Source organism: Vipera berus, assembly GCF_964194415.1.
Source record: "Vipera berus genome assembly, chromosome: Z".
Taxonomy (NCBI): Eukaryota; Metazoa; Chordata; class Lepidosauria; order Squamata; family Viperidae; genus Vipera; species Vipera berus.
The window spans coordinates 100,785,021-100,803,801 of record NC_138205.1 but is presented as its reverse complement, the minus strand read 5'-3'; the positions used below and the strand labels follow the sequence as shown (position 1 = coordinate 100,803,801).

At 35.8% G+C, this 18,781-nt stretch overlaps 1 protein-coding gene across 5 annotated transcripts in view; it reads right to left on the bottom strand.

The window, feature by feature from the left end:
- Positions 1-829: 829 nt before the first annotated feature.
- ICA1 (islet cell autoantigen 1) overlaps positions 830-18,781 on the bottom strand; it is an 81,723-nt gene continuing 63,771 nt past the window's right edge. For 4 of the 5 annotated variants that reach the window (XM_081343662.1, XM_081343665.1, XM_081343664.1 and 1 more), the window contains exons 10-16: positions 15,657-15,748; positions 13,066-13,115; positions 11,643-11,705; positions 11,428-11,469; positions 7,424-7,696; positions 2,510-2,605; positions 830-1,735 (exon numbers count right to left, since the gene is read on the bottom strand). In XM_081343662.1, the coding sequence (XP_081199788.1) occupies positions 1,614-1,735; positions 2,510-2,605; positions 7,424-7,696; positions 11,428-11,469; positions 11,643-11,705; positions 13,066-13,115; positions 15,657-15,748 (738 nt within the window). In that variant the 3' untranslated portion in view covers positions 830-1,613. The remainder of the gene's footprint in view (positions 1,736-2,509; positions 2,606-7,423; positions 7,697-11,427; positions 11,470-11,642; positions 11,706-13,065; positions 13,116-15,656; positions 15,749-18,781) is intronic. The other variant, XM_081343663.1, reaches the window with a different exon arrangement.

The following is an 18,781-nucleotide window of genomic DNA, read 5'->3' as shown; positions in this document are numbered from 1 at the left end:
CCAATATACTTAGAGGCTGATAAACACATTTGGGACACTGCTGAGCTGGAGCAGATAAGGGTTTTTCATAAGCAGATGGGGAAGGTGGGGAGATAAAAATTGGAAAATCTTTATGTTATCTTACTATCAATAAATAAACATTCAATTAGGATGATTGAGTTTATGTGGTTGGATCCTAAGAATATAAAAATATTTATCTGGTGTAAGAATTTCCAAAAAACTATCTAAACTGTATTTTGACTCTAAAAAGACACTGGATGGCTTATAATTTTTAAAAGAATACATAGTTTTAAAGAAGGAAAACAAAACCACATGAATAACAAATTCAAATTGCCAGAGGCTCTATAAATATCTTAACTATGCCTGGGAACAGGTCCAGATCTTAAGATCCTATAACATTTGAAGGGTGGGAACTGAATATATCCATGGGGAGTTGTTTCAGAAGGCAGATATTGGGACAGAGAATGGTCCCACAAAACGATGTATATCTATAGGGACCCCAGGTGACCCACTCTGCCTTGTAATTGATGGGCAGAAACAACTAGAGAAGATGGATTAAAAAGATCCTCTTCTATAAGGGTTAGCTTGCTGATTTGTTTGCTTGCTTCCTCTCCATGACAGTCAACTGGCACCAGGTGGTTGGACACAATAATTAAATAAATGCCTGAGATAATGCATGTTGATAATAACTCTTCCCTTATGAGGTGATTGTTTATTATTTTTCCAACAATAAAACCGACTAGAAAATTTCTGACTACAAGTGATAATATTTCTATCATTTTTTTATGTTCCAGCTGATAAAAAGGTAATTTACACATACTTTTTTGTCAAAACCATCTTTATTAAAGAAGAGTGTTACAACAGGCTTAAGAACATGGTAGTATGAAACCAGCCACAATGAAAAGAGCCTTATATAGAAATGAAGATTATCATGAACGCACATGGTGGCAAAGGCAATAAAATCTAGTCTCTTTTATAGCAGAAACTGCTGGCACAAAAGAACACTCTAAAAGTATGCAATCTTGGCAGTGGATTTGGATTTATGCCATGCTACTTAATAATTTAAAATTAGAAAATGAACAGAATAGGTTCATACTCAGCTATAATTTTCTGATGATTAGCCCCAAAGTATAGATTTTTCATTATTGATACTAAGAATAGAAATTCACTTTATATTCTAATGCTGCAGTCATTTATTACATATTATTGTCTTTCTGATTCAATCCATGCAACTTCCAATTACATATTATTTCCTGAATTATGCAAATAAATATACAAAAATAATTTTTCCTTTATATTTTACCTTTTTATTTACCATGAGACTGCTCTATCAAGACCCAAGCGACACCAAGTACGCTAATCTAGCCAGCAATTCAGTTTAAACCAAAATTTCGTTCAGTACATCTACTTACAAAAATGGGTGTAAACTATTTATATAAACAAGAGCTAATAACTGTAACCTATAGAAAGAGAAAGGTCAGTCCTGTGATTTTATTAGAATGGCACAAAAGTGAGAAGTTGTACAACAGCACACTAGTTCAATTTTAAATTTTCTTAAACCCCCAAGATAATGCTAATGATTAGTGAAAAGAGATTTACCATAGGCAGACAACTCATGCATTGAGCAATTCATGTTCTTTATCTGTTTTCCCAACAGCATCTGGGTTGGACAAAGGGTCCAAATCAGCAAAGAGACTAAACCAAGCTGTTAGATCTTTAGAAGAACTTCCAGTTTCTGCAAAAAAGAAACCACAGACAATGTTGGCCAAGTCAGTATTTGTCTTGGACTGCAGTTTTTAAGGATGACATATGAACAAATGGATTTAGGAGGCATTACTCAAGAAAGTATTTTAGACACATCTAAGAAGACCCTTTATCAAGTGTGCTTATGGTCAGAAAAATATTCTGCAGGTATGTTCACCCTTTCTTTCTCTTTATACATTCAGAGTGTATGTAAATTTGAAACCTAGCTTTCATGAGACTGTTTTCAAAAGTCATTTATAACACAGTCAATATAACTGCAAATAAAACATTCGAATGGGCATATGAAATCCAAATTATGTACACATTTGCCTATGCTATATATTCCATTCTTCCCCATTTATCCTGTTCTCATAGTAGAACTTCAACATCTTAGAAGGAATGTTTGGGAGACAAAATGCCGATTTTGGATTTTTCTCTCTAAAGTGAAAGTTCTGTCTACTCTTGGAGAGAAAAATTCAGCATGTTCAATGGCTTTCAGGATATTATTACAAGGGCTATAAAATTTTAAAACTTCACAGCCATTAAAAGCTATTATAGAAATTTCAGTAATATTTTACATGCCGAGAAAAAGCAAACATAAATATTCCATGCATGATGAATACTTTAGTCAGAGTGCAGTAAAAATAAAATATAGCTTCAAAGGAAACTGCTCTTTGTAAACAGACCCGAGACTATGCAAGGTAATGGAGATGTCTGAGCCCAAAGGAAACAATTTTTTTATTTTTATCTTGTCTTTATCAATTACCTTTCATTGGTGCCTTATTGACATTTGGGTTCAAGCTGTTGGATTTCTGTCCTGTCTGCAATGCAGGTGATGGGCTAATGCTGCTGGCTGCCCAACCTAAGATTCAGTAAAAGAATTGCATTTGTATGAATCAATAGCAATTACTTAATCATTTTAAATCATTCAAGGCAATAATACCCAAACCATTTTCTGAAAACCAAAACTCCGTGACATCTTGAAATGAGACTTTCATTTTGTTTGGTCATGTCATTGATTTAGGGAGCAAAGGTTACCCTAACCATGTATATTTTTCTTTGTATTGTTTTACTTTTTCATAAATTCTCTTTGTGTATTTTAATTTTGGCTTAAATATGGGCTGGTCCTAAGCCTAAGAAAGAGATCCAGCAACAGACTGCAGTTCTGAGATAAGCTGTTATTAACAAATTAGAACTAAATAGAGTTAGAAAAGCAAAAGACTTTCTGTTAAGGTAGCAATATGGGGAGGAGGGTGCACAATGTCTCAGTGGTTAAAGACACTGAGTTTGTCAGTTGTAAAGCTGACAACCGGGTTGCAAAATCTGAGCACTGCGCACCGAGGTGAGGTCCTGTTCCTGCCCAGCTCATCCACTTAGCAGTTTGAAAGCATTCAAATGCGAATAGATTAATAGGTACCACTTCTGTGGAAGGTAACAGCATTCCGTGTGCTTTTGGCCACATGACCACAGAAAATGTTTTTGGACAATGCTGGCTCCCTCAGCCAAGAAAGGGAGATGAGCACTATGCCCTGGAGTCAGATACAACTAGATAGGGAAACCACTACCTTACAGGTAGTCCTAACTTATCACCATTCAGTGACCATTCAAAGTTACAATGGCACTGAAAAAACTGACTTACAATTGGTCCTTGCACTTATGACTGTCACAACATCCCCATGGTCATATGACCCAAATTTAGGCACTTGGCAACTGGCATGTATTTCTGAAGGTTGAGGTATCCTGGGCTCATATGATTGCCATTTGCAACTTTCTTAGTAGGCTTCCAACAAGTGAAATCAATGGGGAAATCCAGATTTGCTTAACAACTTTGTCATTCAGTTCACAACTATGTTACACGAGGTTGTAAGCAAACTGATTTTAAGAGTATTTTAATTTTACAAAAATGTACGTTACTCTCTTGGGTTGAAACTTAACATTAAGAAAACCAAGATCATGGCATCCGGCCCTCTCAATTCCTGGCAAATAGATGGGGAAGAAATGGAGGTAGTGACAGATTTTATTTTCCTGGGCTCCAAGATCACTGCAGATGGGGACTGTAGCCAAGAAATTAAAAGACGCTTGCTCCTGGGGAGGAAAGCCATGGCAAATCTAGACAGCACACTAAAAAGCAGAGACATCACCCTGCCAACAAAAGTGCCTATAGTCAAGGCTATGGTCTTCCCAGTTGCAATGTATGGCAGTGAAAGGTGGACCATAAAAAGGCTGAGCGCCAAAGAATTGAGGCCTTTGAACTGTGGTGCTGGAGAAGACTCCTGTGAGTCCCTTGGACTGCAAGGCGATCAAACCGGTCAGTCCTAGAGGAGTTCAACCCTGACTGCTCTTTAGAAGGCCAGATCCTGAAGCTAAAACTCAAATACTTTGGCCACCTAATGGGAAGGGAGGACTCACTGGAGAAGAGCCTAATGCTGGGAAAGATTGAGGGCAATAACCAGATTATTCCACCTTTAACAATGGGGGGTGAGATGTTACCCCCCGTTGACAGGGCTCGCAACTTGGGCGTCCTCCTGGATTCACGGCTCAATTTTGAAGATCATATAGGAGCTGTGACCAGGGGGGCTTTTGCCCATGTTCGCCTGGTGCGCCAGTTGCGACCCTATCTGGACCGAGATGCCCTACGCACAGTCACTCATGCGCTCGTGACCTCCCGTCTAGACTACTGCAACGTTCTCTACATGGGGCTGCCCTTGAGGACCACTCGGAGGCTTCAGCTGGTGCAGAATGTGGCCGCACGAGTTGTGATGGGGGTTTCTCGATACTCCCATGTAACACCTCTACTCCGCGAGCTGCATTGGCTTCCGGTTGCCCTCCGGGTGAGATTCAAGGTGCTGGTGATGACCTATAAAGCCCTGAATGGCTTGGGTCTGGGATATCTGAGGGAACACCTGCTGCCAGCATCAAGCTCCCTTCGTCCAGTGCGATCCCACAGGGAGGGTCTTCTCAGGGTGCCGCTGATAAAAGACTGTCGGCGGATAACACCCAGGGGAAGGGCCTTCTCTGTGGGTGCGCCTGCCCTCTGGAACCAGCTGCCCGTGGAGCTTAGGACTGCCCCCGACCTTCGCACATTTCGCCGGGACCTGAAGACCTGGCTCTTTGAGCTCTCCGGCCCCGGCTGAGAATTTTTAACTGGGGTTTTTAATTTTAGGGATGATTTAATCTTTTTTTAATTTGTTTTTAACTTTTGTACTGGTTGTTTTAAATACCCTGTAAACCGCCCTGAGTCCTTTGGGAAAGGGCGGTATATAAATTTAATAAAATAAAAATAAAATAAAATAGAAGAAGGGGACGACAGAGAATGAGGTGGCTGGATGGAGTCACTGAAGCAGTAGGCGTGAGCTTAAATGGACTCCAGAAGATGGTAGCGGACAGGAAGGCCTGGAAGAACGTTGTCCATAGGGTCGTGATGAGTCGGACACAACTTCGCAGCTAACAACAAAAACAGTACTGTTCGCTTAGCCTTTGAAAATTAGCAGAAACCCGCTGTTTATTTTTAATACATTTTTGAATATATTTTCTGTATTACTGTAAATATACTACTCAATCTTAAGGGCTCCAAGCAGTTTTTGATACATATTTATGATATTGTTGCTTTAATTCTTATTACTGAAATCTTTCTGGATGGGACTCCATTCAAACAGGTGCACACCTGTGAATTTTTTGGAGTACAATTTCATACCTCCTTATCCTGGTATACTCATTTTTCTTAGTGGACAAGTTTCACACAGTGTACCTCTACAGTCAGGGTCAGTTTTTACGATTTAAAAGGAGTCCAATATGCTCCTGCAAAGTCTTCCAAGCTAAGGCAGTCTTACAGCTTCTCTGTGGTTCCCAAATTTGCTCCCTTACAAAACTGTAACTTTGAATGTATCACTAAACAAAGAGTTGTAAGTTGAAGACTACCTGTACAGTGTGTTTATGTTTGTACATGTGCACACACAAACAGAAAGCCACATATTTATAGCGATTTTTTCAGCAACCATATAAAAGGTTTTATTTATTCCATCACTGCAGCCAAATATATAGTTTACCTCCAAGACTATTCAGCACTGCCTGAAAAACAATGGGAATTGAAATGGTTCTTCTTCCAAAAGTCTGTTGAACAGGTGATAGCAAAAAAATACATGTCTCCATCCCCCAGCTTTTAATTTTATTTTTTACCTTCCGTCATTTAATTGCTGTTTAATATAACACAGTCACCATTGTGACAAATACTATACACTTTTCTTCTTATATCTAGAACCTTTTGGTTTCTTTGCTACACTTATTTATTTATTAAATTTGTTTGCTGCCCACCTTGCCACAAGGACACTTTTATCCTGGATCAAGGTAAATCACACCACCTAAAATAATCTAGTCTTTAGCATTTTCCCAGTATTCAGAAAGCAGCTATTTTTCTATTCAGACTTATTAAGCCAAAGAACTTGGAATAAAACCACTGAAATTCTAATGACATATTCACATCTTAGATGTGTCAGTCCTAATAGTGTCCTTTTAAAAACAGTCTTTTTATTGCTACTCCAAATGGTATTATTTCTTCTACCTGAGCAAAATCAGAGGAATAATTTTCCCATCAACAAATGACAACCAACCCAACCCACATTAACACCCAGGAGGAATTAAATACCCTTCACACATGTCATCCCTTCATTCTAAAAATAATGAGACAATTTTTCCTTTCACCCTTTACGCCTCCCTCCCACAGCCACCATCTGCCCAAGAAACAGCAGAGAAATTAACATAAAATATTGGCAGCACAGAAGATGTACCACTGCACAGGGAGAACTTAAACAACAAGAATGGTGATTTAATAAAACATGTTTTCTTTTAAATCTTGTCCTGGAGATACACGTCTTTTAAGTATGGCAATAATTAATCAATATTCAATGAGAGCAAAATTGGTTGTGTTTTTAACAAAAGAAATTCTATAAATAAAGTTAGAATAATATAAGGATTACAATCACCACTTCCTAGAAATTATATTTGCAAACTTCTCAGCATATGTATGCATGTAATCACATTCAGGTAAAATGCAAAACAATAGTTTTAAGTTTTGTAATCAAACTTGATTTTCCTAATATTTCTTTCCTTGGCATTTATTCATCGAATAAACCTATACAGGCATTCATCTTCCGTAAGAAATTTTGGGCAGCAAACAAAATTGAAACACAATACAATAAAAGATCACTTGAAATAACAAACATCACTGAGGCCGTGGTAAAACTCACATTTATTCACCAACTGCCCCATGCCAACTCCTTCAACATCCTAGCCAAGTCTTCATCGGTCAAGAAATAATCCACTGATGTTTCTGACTATCTGCAATTTCCTATTCTCATTGTCTGAGTTGTAGTATCAATTGCATATTGCCCCAAAAAGTACAGTGAATCTATATTGCTTGATAAATCATAGTTTAAAGTACATTTTTAAAAATTCACATAAGATAGCAAACTATGACTACTTAAATTGGATGTGGATATTTAGTAACCATTTCCTTACAGTCTTCTCAATGAAAAAAAAATTACTACATATTATAGTAGGATTTGGCACTGAATATCTACACTCATTCTTGTGTTACCTTTGGCCAAAATAATGACAGAAACAATTATGTCACCAGACAATGACTAATCTGGGATTATAATGTCAGGAATGAAAACAGGCCTACCTTGAAGAGAACGTTGCAAATTATTCATGTTTTGGTCTAAAAGCTGAGAAGGAAGGAAGCCTGATGATGATGACTGATTGCTCTCCATTTCTCCCACAGAAGAGTTTGCCCCTGTGTCAGCAAGGTTAACCTCTCCAAAGACAGCTACCCATTCCCTGCTGAATTCGCCATCATCCAAAGAAGATGCATTGAGTATCTCATTCAATAATACCATGTCATTCTTATCAGTAAGTTCAGATTCTAGGGAGTTCACAAGCTGGTCCTTTGATACTGCTAAAAGAACAGTAACATACAAATTGATAGATTAATTAAAATAAGAACAAATGTAAGGAATAGCCATCCCGATCTATCCAAAGGGAATGAACTCAAAAGCAGAGTACATGTAAAACTGTCAGGTAGGAATGAGAAAAACTCCTGCCTGAAACCCTATAGAGTTGTCATCAATTAAAATAGACAATCCTAGGCTATACGGACAGTTCCATCTGGTACATACAATTTCCCATATAAGCCATGATTAAAGCGTGCATAGTTATTTAAATTTAAATAAACATTTGAGCTAGACAATCTTCTTAACAGTTCTCAAATTTTACATTTTGGAATCATTTTGTAATCTGAAAATTTCTGATCTCTCATCTTTCAAATTAACCTTAATGGGAATAAACTTAGTTTATGCAAGAAAGCATGTTCTGACTACACCTCCAACTTTTTAAAAGTACCTCCAAAATTTCACCAAATAAGTATTTTCACTAATAATCTAAAATATGAAATTTGTTTTTCTGCAGTGGTTTTCATTCTTCTTAAAAAGGAGATATAATTTAATAAGCTTAGTAAATAAAAGGCCCACGAGGGTTTACCTAGCAAAGAAGAATTTACTTTCTAATGACATTACTTTTCCTGTGGATAAAATCAAGAGAAAAGGAGTGACCTTATCATGGAAGGCCTATTGCTCTCATGCCTAAAAGATGAAGTAAATGCATCAGAGCTATTTTATGTATGCTTGAGCATAAGAGACAAATATAAATCAAAGATATTCACGTAGAAATTATAATCTTTCCACTAGTAACAATAATGTAACTGATCAGAAGTTGACATTTATTAAATAATAAATAATATATTTAGATCTAAATGATTTTTTCATGGAAAAAACATTATTAGTGCTACTTAATGAGTCATTGAAGCTTATTGCTAATCTGTCATTTTCTTAACATCCTTCTTTCAAAATATTAAGCAGAGCTGGTTTAATTTTTTTTATTTAATTCTTCAGTTGGGACACCATCTGGAAGTGCAGTGACTACATGATACATTGAGAAATGTAATTAAAATTCAGAAGAAAGCAATGGCAAACTTACCTTCCATTAGTAGCGGACTTCATTTATTACAAATTTAGCATGACTCACAATTACAATGACTGGGGATTCAGGAAGTTAATCTTACATATACAGATGATAACTATCTTAGGAAAGGTTAATTTAAAATGTATTTAATGTATTTATAAGGCTATTTAATTCCAAGATGAGTTTGTCTTTAACAATAAAAATAACTTAAAAAGAAGCAGGAAAAAGAAAAAGGCATTTGAAAGAGACAACTATCCAATGCAGCAGAGAAAATCTTATGAAAAGCTCATCATCCACCAGAACCAAAGGCCTTGGGGTGGAGGAAGACAAGTTTTTACTGTGCTGAACAAAGGCACAGTAGGTGCCATTTAAATCTCTGGAAAATGCTGTTTCAGAGGACAGATGCAGCAACAGAGAAGACCTACTTTCTGGGTGCCATCAGATGACATTATTTGAACAATGGTATTTAAGAGCATGGCAGTATTAAGCCAGCCTGTTTGGTGTAGTGTTTAGAAACCGAGGGAACATGAATTCCTAGTCCCATTTTAGGCTTGAAGCCAACTATGTAACCTTGGGCCAGTCATTCTCCCTCAGCTGTAGGAAGCAGGCAGGGGCAAGTCACTTTTGAAATCTTATCAAGAAAAATGCATGGACTTGTCTAGGCAGTTGCCAGGAGTCAAAAAGCACATGTGTGAGTGCGCACGTGCGTGCGTGCGCATGCACACACACACACACACACACACACACACGTATTAATGCAGATAACGTTGAAGATTTAAATAGAGAAAATAAAAGAACTAAATCTGAATTGTTAAATAAATCAGAAGATGAATTAACTAATAAATTATAAGGCTGCTTAAAGCAATCAATCTGATGATTTTTTTAAAAGGCTTCCTTTAAAGCTGCTTTGTGAAGCAACATAATAATTTTGAAATGAAAAGTAAAGTGGAAAACCATGCTGTCTAGTTTAATTTGGGTGTATGGCACAAATGTGCTGGGGATGCTGCAGCACAAGTGCAGGCAGGCAGGGGAGTAGGTGGTGCAGTGCTATGCGAATGGATACCACAGTGCTTATGGGGATGGGCAGATGCTGCAGTGCAGCATGAATGTGGAAGTATGATATGGGACGCTAGATGTACAGGTATTATGGCCTGGCATGAATGCAGCTGGGCAGGGGTGACACATACTACTGCCTGGCACTAGTGCATCCAGGTGAGCAGCTATCCTCCTCTCTGGGCCCATATTCATCATGCCACCCAGAGGTTCCTCTGGAGAAAAAGTGGCAGGAGCTGGAAAGACTTACCAAAGTGACTTGCAAGCTTCTGCCACCTTCCCCAATGACTTTGTGGGAAACCAGCAGAGTGTGTCACAAATGGTAAACACATGACCATAGGACTCAACAGTTGTAAGCATGAAGTGGTTACCTAGTACCCAATCACACTCATGTGATCATTGGAACATTATGACAGTTGCAACTTCCAGAACCAATTTCAAGTCCCTTTCTTCAATGCTCCTGTTATTTTGAACAGTTGCTAAATGGTGGTTGTAACCTGAAGACTTCCTATATCTCAAATTAAGCAACTATTTAGAATAAATATAAGTTTCTTCAATATAATTTTCATACTGCTAGGCAGCCACCTATGCATTTATATTCTTCATATATGAAATCAGGAAATGTAAACATTGCAATAAGTTGGGCAATATGAATAACTGCTTGAAAAAACAGGAACAAAGTTTTTATTATAAAATATATGCTTTCTGATTTTTCTTTATCAGAGTTCAGTAACACAGATTAAAATAATTTGGGAAATTAAAAAGGGAATGTAAGACACAGATCTGACTTTTTAAAAATGAGGCAGGAACATATAGGAAAATAATCACATATAACCTATAATAAAGCATAAAAACTTGAACTTGAGAAAATACATAAAACTACAAATCTGAATTTATAGGATACATTTCTAGTTCTTTTTAGTTTCCATTGGTCAACAATGGTCAGTAACATTCATGAAATGCACTAGCAAAATATAGGAGTTGTGAAATTCCAGCTGTATCACAATGGCAGCTGGAACTTTCATTCTCTTCTATTAAACTAGGAATGAATTAGGTATTTTAAAATTTAAAGTACCTCACCTCTTTTTCAAAACACACACTGGTGGCTAGTGGCTCACTACACCCAACATATTGCAATACAGAAAATGTTAAGTTACAGCAAAGCTCACAGTATGTATGAAACAAGCTTTAGATTCTACTAATCAATACTGCAGAATAATACAGAATAATAGAGTTGGGAGGGATCTTGGAAGTGTTCTGGTCCAGCCCCCTGCTCAAACAGGAGACCCTATTCTATTTCAGACAAATGGGTGTTCAATCCCTTCTTAAAAGCCTCCAGTGATGAAGCACCCACAACTTCTGAAGGCAAGCCGCTTCAACACTTGCCAAGATAAGGGTGAAATAAAAAAAGCTTTCTACAAACTGCATAATGTGGCCCACAAAACATGCCTAGCTGGAAATCCAATGGGAGAATATCTAATGCATACAATGAAGTTTGACATCAGAGTAACAAGTGAATTTTTGTTTGTAATACTTAAGCATTTGAAGTCAATAGGCATAGTGAAAAACACCTAGCATCTGTATAAAAATGATGTAGCAAAGAAAATATTTACATACCATTTTCTCCATGCTTCAACTCTAGTAAGTGATCCATAGCTTCTAAAAAAGAGAAAATTTGAGGAAACAACTGATCTACAGACCCTTCTGTAAATCTTATACTTAAAATAAGTAAACCTATTGAAAATTATCTGGGAACAGGTTCCACTGAACTCAGTGAAACTTACCTTCTGAAATATTTATATAGTTGCAGTGCATTTCTAAAAAAAACATACCTGAATTTTCTCTGTGGTTGAAGTTTTCTCCAAAAGTACTCAGCATGTCATTAGCATCTTCTGCTGTAACCAAAATATTTTCTAGGTGAAATCAAATCCAGCTAAGAAATGAACAATACTGAAGAGAGCCGTGCCTCATAGATTTTTCTATCTGATCATTTTATTACTGAGACTTTTCATTTAGCTTGAAATAGTTCTAAACAAAGTATTAATCAGTAAAAAGCGCTTTTTAATCAGAATATATATATTTTGATAAATCTAGCTTAATTCAGGGTAATCAGTAAAGCATAGTGAGCTTTAAAATAGCCAATTTACACAACTTAAGGGATTTTAAAATAATATATTCCATTTAAAAAAGACCCATTTCACATCCAAAAAGGACACTGAATCATTTCTACTTACCACACTATGTATATTGTAGAAATTTACAGATGATTAATAGTTTACAAACATCAATATTTAGCTGGAAGATCCACCATCCTCCATGTTAAATCTTAACACAAGCTGCAACACTATGCTGTTGCAAAAATAAGGGCTAGACTCTTTTGCTATCTATGGATAAAATCACATTTTAGTCTTAAAATTATATTTAAAGATATCAAGGCCTTTCGAGTTTTGCTCTCTCTGCAATAGAACTCTGTTTTCTCTCTGAGAGATTTCTATTCAAATTAAGAGTAGGGGCTATTACAAAATTATTTTAGGAATACTCTAGCTTCCACTTTGTATGGTATTCTCTGCAGGACAACTCCTGAAAAGCAACCAGAAACTTCAAACTGTATAGATCCATGCAGATCAGTATATGGAATGGATTGTTTTTGTTCCAGTTTTGAAGTGGTATACTAATTGTTTTGTTGCTTTTCTTACTTAATTTGTTAATTTTAACACAGCCTTAAGCTAAAAATGTACAACTATTTTAATATTGCTATTAATATTCTATTATGTAGCTGTATTCTTGCTCTCAGACTTACATAGAACAAATTCTCAACCAAGTCCAGATCACAAACTACATGTATGTTATAATTCATTGAGAAACAGCACATAGGAGATGTCTGATTCATTTGCAAAGACACAGTACGGTGCTCTAGCTGATTTAGTAGAGATCACCATTTCTTTTTTATTGCAGTAACAGTAGCCATAGCACAATGCTGTCCATCTCTTGAAGCACTAAGGTGAAATGCTACAATATTTATTTTATGAGAATTCATAATTGGTTAAATAAAAACTTAAATCAATTGCAAATTTCTTCTCTTAAATGGGTTGCTTGTACTTTAAATATTTCAGAGTTGGGATGAATATCCTGAAATGACGCATGGTATTAATACTCTAAAGTAGCCTGTTAAAGCAAAATGTTCACAGCTTTAATTAAGACAACTGGGAATCTGGAGCATGCTTGGTATTTGAAAAACATAATATAAAAGAATACCTGAGTTGGCTGTTTCCTTGGTGTTGCTTTCATCATCTAAAGATATCAACCTTAAATTGAAAGGAGTGAAAAAGAGCTTATTTCCTTATACATACATACATACACACACATACATGTGTGTATATATGTATGTGTGTGTATACACACACACATATATACATATATATACACACACAAACACACATATGTATATGCTAAGAAGGTTAAAAAGATACAATACCATTTTTCTGATCTTCTGAAGCTCAGATGCCAATATTAATATTTCATCAAAAACAAACTCACTACATGCCGATGTGTACATTTAAGTACCCAAATCTCAGATTTCATCATATGTTGCAGGATTTAAGCTTTTGGCTCTGGCAAAATAATATTTAGTACGATATGTTACTTAGTGTTGCAGAGGAACAGAACTGCTATTTCTGCCAGAAGCTGTTTTAGTATTAGGGGTGTAGGAGTGAGAATTGCACTGTGCCTTTTTTGTTGACAGCAACATCTAGTGTAGGATTGATATAGTGCCCTGGACACTGCTATCTATGAATGAAGTACATGTCTTGAAAGCATTCAAAATAATTGCTTCCATACTTTACTATCACCTTTTGATCTTATTGGACCTTCTCGCCTGTCTTATTCACTGCTGTTTAGAACCAGAATCTGACATTCACAGAAAACTACAGGATGAACCATTGTACATCTTGTACTATTAGTAGTAGTTTTAACTCTTTGGTCAGGTCTGATTCTTGGTGACTTTTATAGGCAAGTGTCTCCATGCTACCCTGTCAACCACAGCTTCTTTCAGTTGTTGGATGTTCATTTTTGTATCCGTTTTGATGGTGTTAAGCTAGCAAGTTCTTTGCTTGCCCTGGCTTCTTGATCCACTAAACATTCCTAGCATCATTTATTTCCCTAATGAATTTGCATGCATTACATGGCCAAAATAAATCAGATGTAATCTTGTGATTTTTAGCTTCTAGTGATATTTCTGGTTTTATACAATTTAGCATATCTCTGTTGGTTGCCCTGGTTGTCCATGCAATACGCAATACTTTCTGTCAGCACCACAGTTCAAAGGTGACAATTCTTCTTCAATTAGCCTTTCTTAGTGTCCATTTCTCAAACCCATATATCATTATAGGTAAGACTTGCTCTAATTAGTCTTCTTTTGTATTTATATCAATATCTCTGCTTTTCCAGATCTTCTAAGGTATCCTGCTTTTGATTTTAGGTGCAGAATTGCCATCTTGAATAATTTTTTTATCCAAAGAAGATAAATTATCAAACTAATTTAACTGCCTCCTTGTTGTTTTTAAACTTTTCATGTCCATCTGTAGTTGTTGTCATTGCCTTTATTTTTTTTGAAATTAAGACTCAATCCTATGCACTACCTAGTACAGTGTTTCTCAACCTTAACTTGTTTAACATATACATGAAGCTACTTAGGTAAGATTCTTCAACATAATATCATCAGTACAGACAATACTTGAATTAAGAGCAGAATTTCCACTGTTAAACTGTTGCGGTCGTTAAGTCGAGTTGGGCCTAACTTTATGACAATTTGTATGGCAAATGTAAGTGACACTCCAATGGATGTTACAGATTGTTGCAACTACTGTAACTGGTTGCAAATAGCACTTGAAGTGTAATCCTGTGATTGGATAGTATGATGGTCATAAGTGTGAATACAGATTGTAAGTCACTTTTTCAAAAGCTGTTATAATTGAACCACCATTAAACAAAGTTTTAAGTCAATGGGTACCTTTGTGTTAATTATATCCAGCTTTAAATCCCTACCCAAGATCAACTGCAAGACCTGATGGATGTTTCTGGAGACTGAAATGATCCAGATGAGAAGAAATAAAATGTCACTTGACCCTAGCAAGTTGGAGGGTTGGTTCAAAAACTGACTAGAAGAACATCAACTTAAGTGCTTGATCAGATTAAACATAGAAAAAAACTGAATAAAAAACTGACTGCATAAGTCAATTTGTAAAGAGTGCCTGGAAACTAGATAGATGATAGATAGATAGATAGATAGATAGATAGATAGATAGATAGATAGATAGATAGATAGATAGATAGACAGACAGACAGACAGACAATCATTTAAGTTATTGCTATATGTATTTATGTAGACAGTGCTGTATTTTTATTAATCTATCAAAGTCTTAAAAGCATTCAAAATATTTTTTAAAAAAATGAGGAAGTGCTGGTAATAACACTGACTTTCATTAAGTTCATATTATTTCTGCTATATTTTAGAAAAAGAATAGAAGAATTCTTGCTCATGCAAGATACATAGAAATTACAGTATGTTCAAAAAAGGATCTACTTCTTTTGTAATCTGTCACTTTTGTCTGGAATTGAGGATCATGGCCTCTCTAGCATAATAATAAGGTTCTGGCCATAGGTTTCCTTGGGAGCTCTTCGTATGGGTAAAACAACAGTTTAGAGAAAAATGGCAGCTGACATAAACAAAGATTACAAGTACTGAGTGCACTTATAATTAGAAATCTGAATTGTTCTCATCTGCAGTGTTGATGTAGAAGGCCCTTGTAAAATAATGGATTATATTCCTTTAACTGATGAATACTTACTGACTCTGTTGATCATCTTCTGATTTGGTATTATGCAGTTCCTCCTCCTTTTCTTCATTTTCCATTAATTTATTTACAGGTTCTTGTAAGTTCTAAGCCAGCCATTAACACAAATGCAAAACAATATAAAGAGTCAGTAATAAAGAATGCTGATTTTTAAAATATTTTTGAGTAATCAAACTGTGTAAAACAAATACAGTAACTATTTTGATCCAAATGAGAGAAAAATATCAAACATAAGAGATCAGTAGCTAACATTTATTATAGGCATTATAACAAAAAGAATGAGAATATTTGCTGGCACAAGTAGTATAAAAATTTGGCAAAGCAAAAACTAAACATGAAAGCTTAGGAATAAGCAAAATGCTTCATTTTTTATCATGAATTCACAGGACAGAAGTAATGTTAATTGCTTAGTTGCTGGAACATAATAAATCAGTTGTAAGGTATCCCGTAAGAGTCACAAGATATCTCATACCTTCTTTTATATGTAAACACATCACACTGGTTCTCATTACATGTAATTATATATGTTGGTCCAATTCAAAGTTCTGATTTTAACCACTAAGACTACAATGCCTTAAATAATTTGGAAATAATCTGCCAGAAAAATGGTCTCTTCACATTACATTACCTCAAACTTATAATTCTTTATAAAAATCTAGTCCTGATCTAATGCAATGAAATAATGGCTACTAAGAAAAAGGCACTCTGCTTTTGTTCCCTGGTTATGAATTGTGATTTCTAGAGTCTCTTATTCACCATCATTTTGGCAACACAACAGATAAAAGATTTTTTTTATTCTTCCAGAATCTTTAAAACCTAGTTGTATTTTGAGTTCTTGAATATTACATTTTAATAGATTCTAAATGCTGTAATGGCATTTTAATAATACTATGTTTTGTTTCTATAAATTATATTTTATATACTACACTTTGCAGAAAATACATAATAAAATACAATAAAATTTGCAATATTGCTGTATCCCTGATCTTAATGATTCTCAGAACATAAATCTTAATTGTGCTGGGGGACAGTTCATGTACATAAATCTTCAGTCCAAAAACACTTCATGTATGTAGTCTAATAAATTGTGCCATTGATTTAACTATAGCCCAGTATTATAGTGGACTATAATTAAATCGATGGTACAATTTATCAGATTATATAGGGCCATAGAACAAAGACTTTGAAATGAAATATATTATTTGAACCCTTGTGTAATGTTTGGTATTTATAAAGCCAGCTAGTGACTGCTACTCTAAGGACCAAACAGTTAGCATTATTGTGGATGTATGATTTACACATTTTATTTATTTATTTTTAATATAGATTTCTACAGATATTCAATTATTCAATATATCTCTGACTCTGAATCATGCTGCCAAAAAAACGCACATTGCATTTTCAATCTGCACAAAATAGTATTTTCTTTTAACTCCCCGTTTTTGATTTTCAATTCTTACAAAAACAGTTTATTCATTGTTATTCCTAGTCCAAAAATACAGTTCATAGGTTGTAAGTCTCCCACCAATTTTTATTTGCATCAACCAAAGCAACACACAAGAGAGAGCAGAGTCAAAATATCTGCCTTATTTTTCTCATAGAGAAGTGTTTTGGGATAACATCAGTGGTGGGATTCGGCTAGTTCGCACCACTTTAACAGAACCAGTAGCTATGTTTTTGTTGCCCAAGCCCAGAATGGACTTAATAATAATAATAAGTTCGAAGGGACCTTGGAGGTCATCTAGTCCAACCCCCTGCTAAGGCAGGAAACCCTATAACATTTCAGACAAATGGCTGTCCAGTCTCTTCTTAAAAACTTCCAGCGTTGGAGCATTCACCACTTCTGGAGGCAGGTTGTTCCACTGGTTAGTTGTTCTAACTGTCAGGAAGTTTCTCCTTAGTTCTAGGTTGCTTCTCTCCTTGACTAGTTTCCATCCATTGCTTCTTGTCCTGCTTTCAGGTGCTTTGGAGAATAGCTTGGCTCCCTCTTCTTTGTGGCAGCCCCTGAGATATTGGAACACTGCTATCATGTCACCCCTCACCCTTCTCTTTGTTAAACTACACATACCCAATTCCAGCAACCGTTCCCTATATGTTTTAGGCTCCAGTCCCCCAATCATCTTTGTTGCTCTTCTCTGTACTCTTTCTAGAGTCTCGACATCTTTTTTTACATCGTGGTGACCAAAACTGGATGCAGTATTCCAGGTGTGGCCTTACCAAGGCATTGTAAAGTGGTATTAGTACTTCACGTGATCTTGATTCTATCCCTCTGTTAATGCAGCCTAGCACTGTGTTGGCTTTTTTGGCAGCTGCAGCACACTGCTGGCTCATATTTTGAGTGATTGTCCATTAGGACTCCGAGATCTCTCTCACAGTTACTACTATCGAGCAAGGTACCACCTATACTATACCTGTGCATTTGATTTTTCCTGCCTAAATGTAGAACCTTACTTTTTTCACAATTGAATTTCATTTTGTTAGATAGCACCCAGTGTTCGAGTCTGTCCAGATCCTCCTGTATCTTAAGCCTATCTTCTGGAGTATTGGCTATTCCTGCCAGCTTGGTGTCATCTGCAAATTTGATGAGTTCCCCATCTATCCCCTCATCCAAATCGTTGATGAAGTGGCATCCACACAGAGAACCAGTTGTTCACATATTTGAATCCCCCCACTGGACATGCACCCTCTCTACAGTAGTTTGTGGAAATACCTCAGAAAACAGCAAGGTCACAATGATATTCATTACTCTCTAAACATAACTCTCTAAAATTAAATGGAAATCATTCCAAGTAGAACAAAAAGCCATTGCAATGATCATGCAAACAGCATAAAGATGTTCAATATACTGTATTTCTTAATTTCTGCTATTTAGAAAGGAATTGGCTACTCATAAATAAGGTTTATTATAAATTAAAGAAGTTAACAGGTGGTAATTCTCATATAATATAAAATCCACATTTTTTAAAAAAAATCAGGTATTATGATTAAAAAAACTGTAAAGTCACAAATTTTGCTCAGAATCTTTGTAGTTGGAACTATGTCTAATCACATTCTGTTAAGTCATTAATATATTTCTATCCCTTTTTTGCAAGGCACATAACAATATCAGTTGTGAAGCA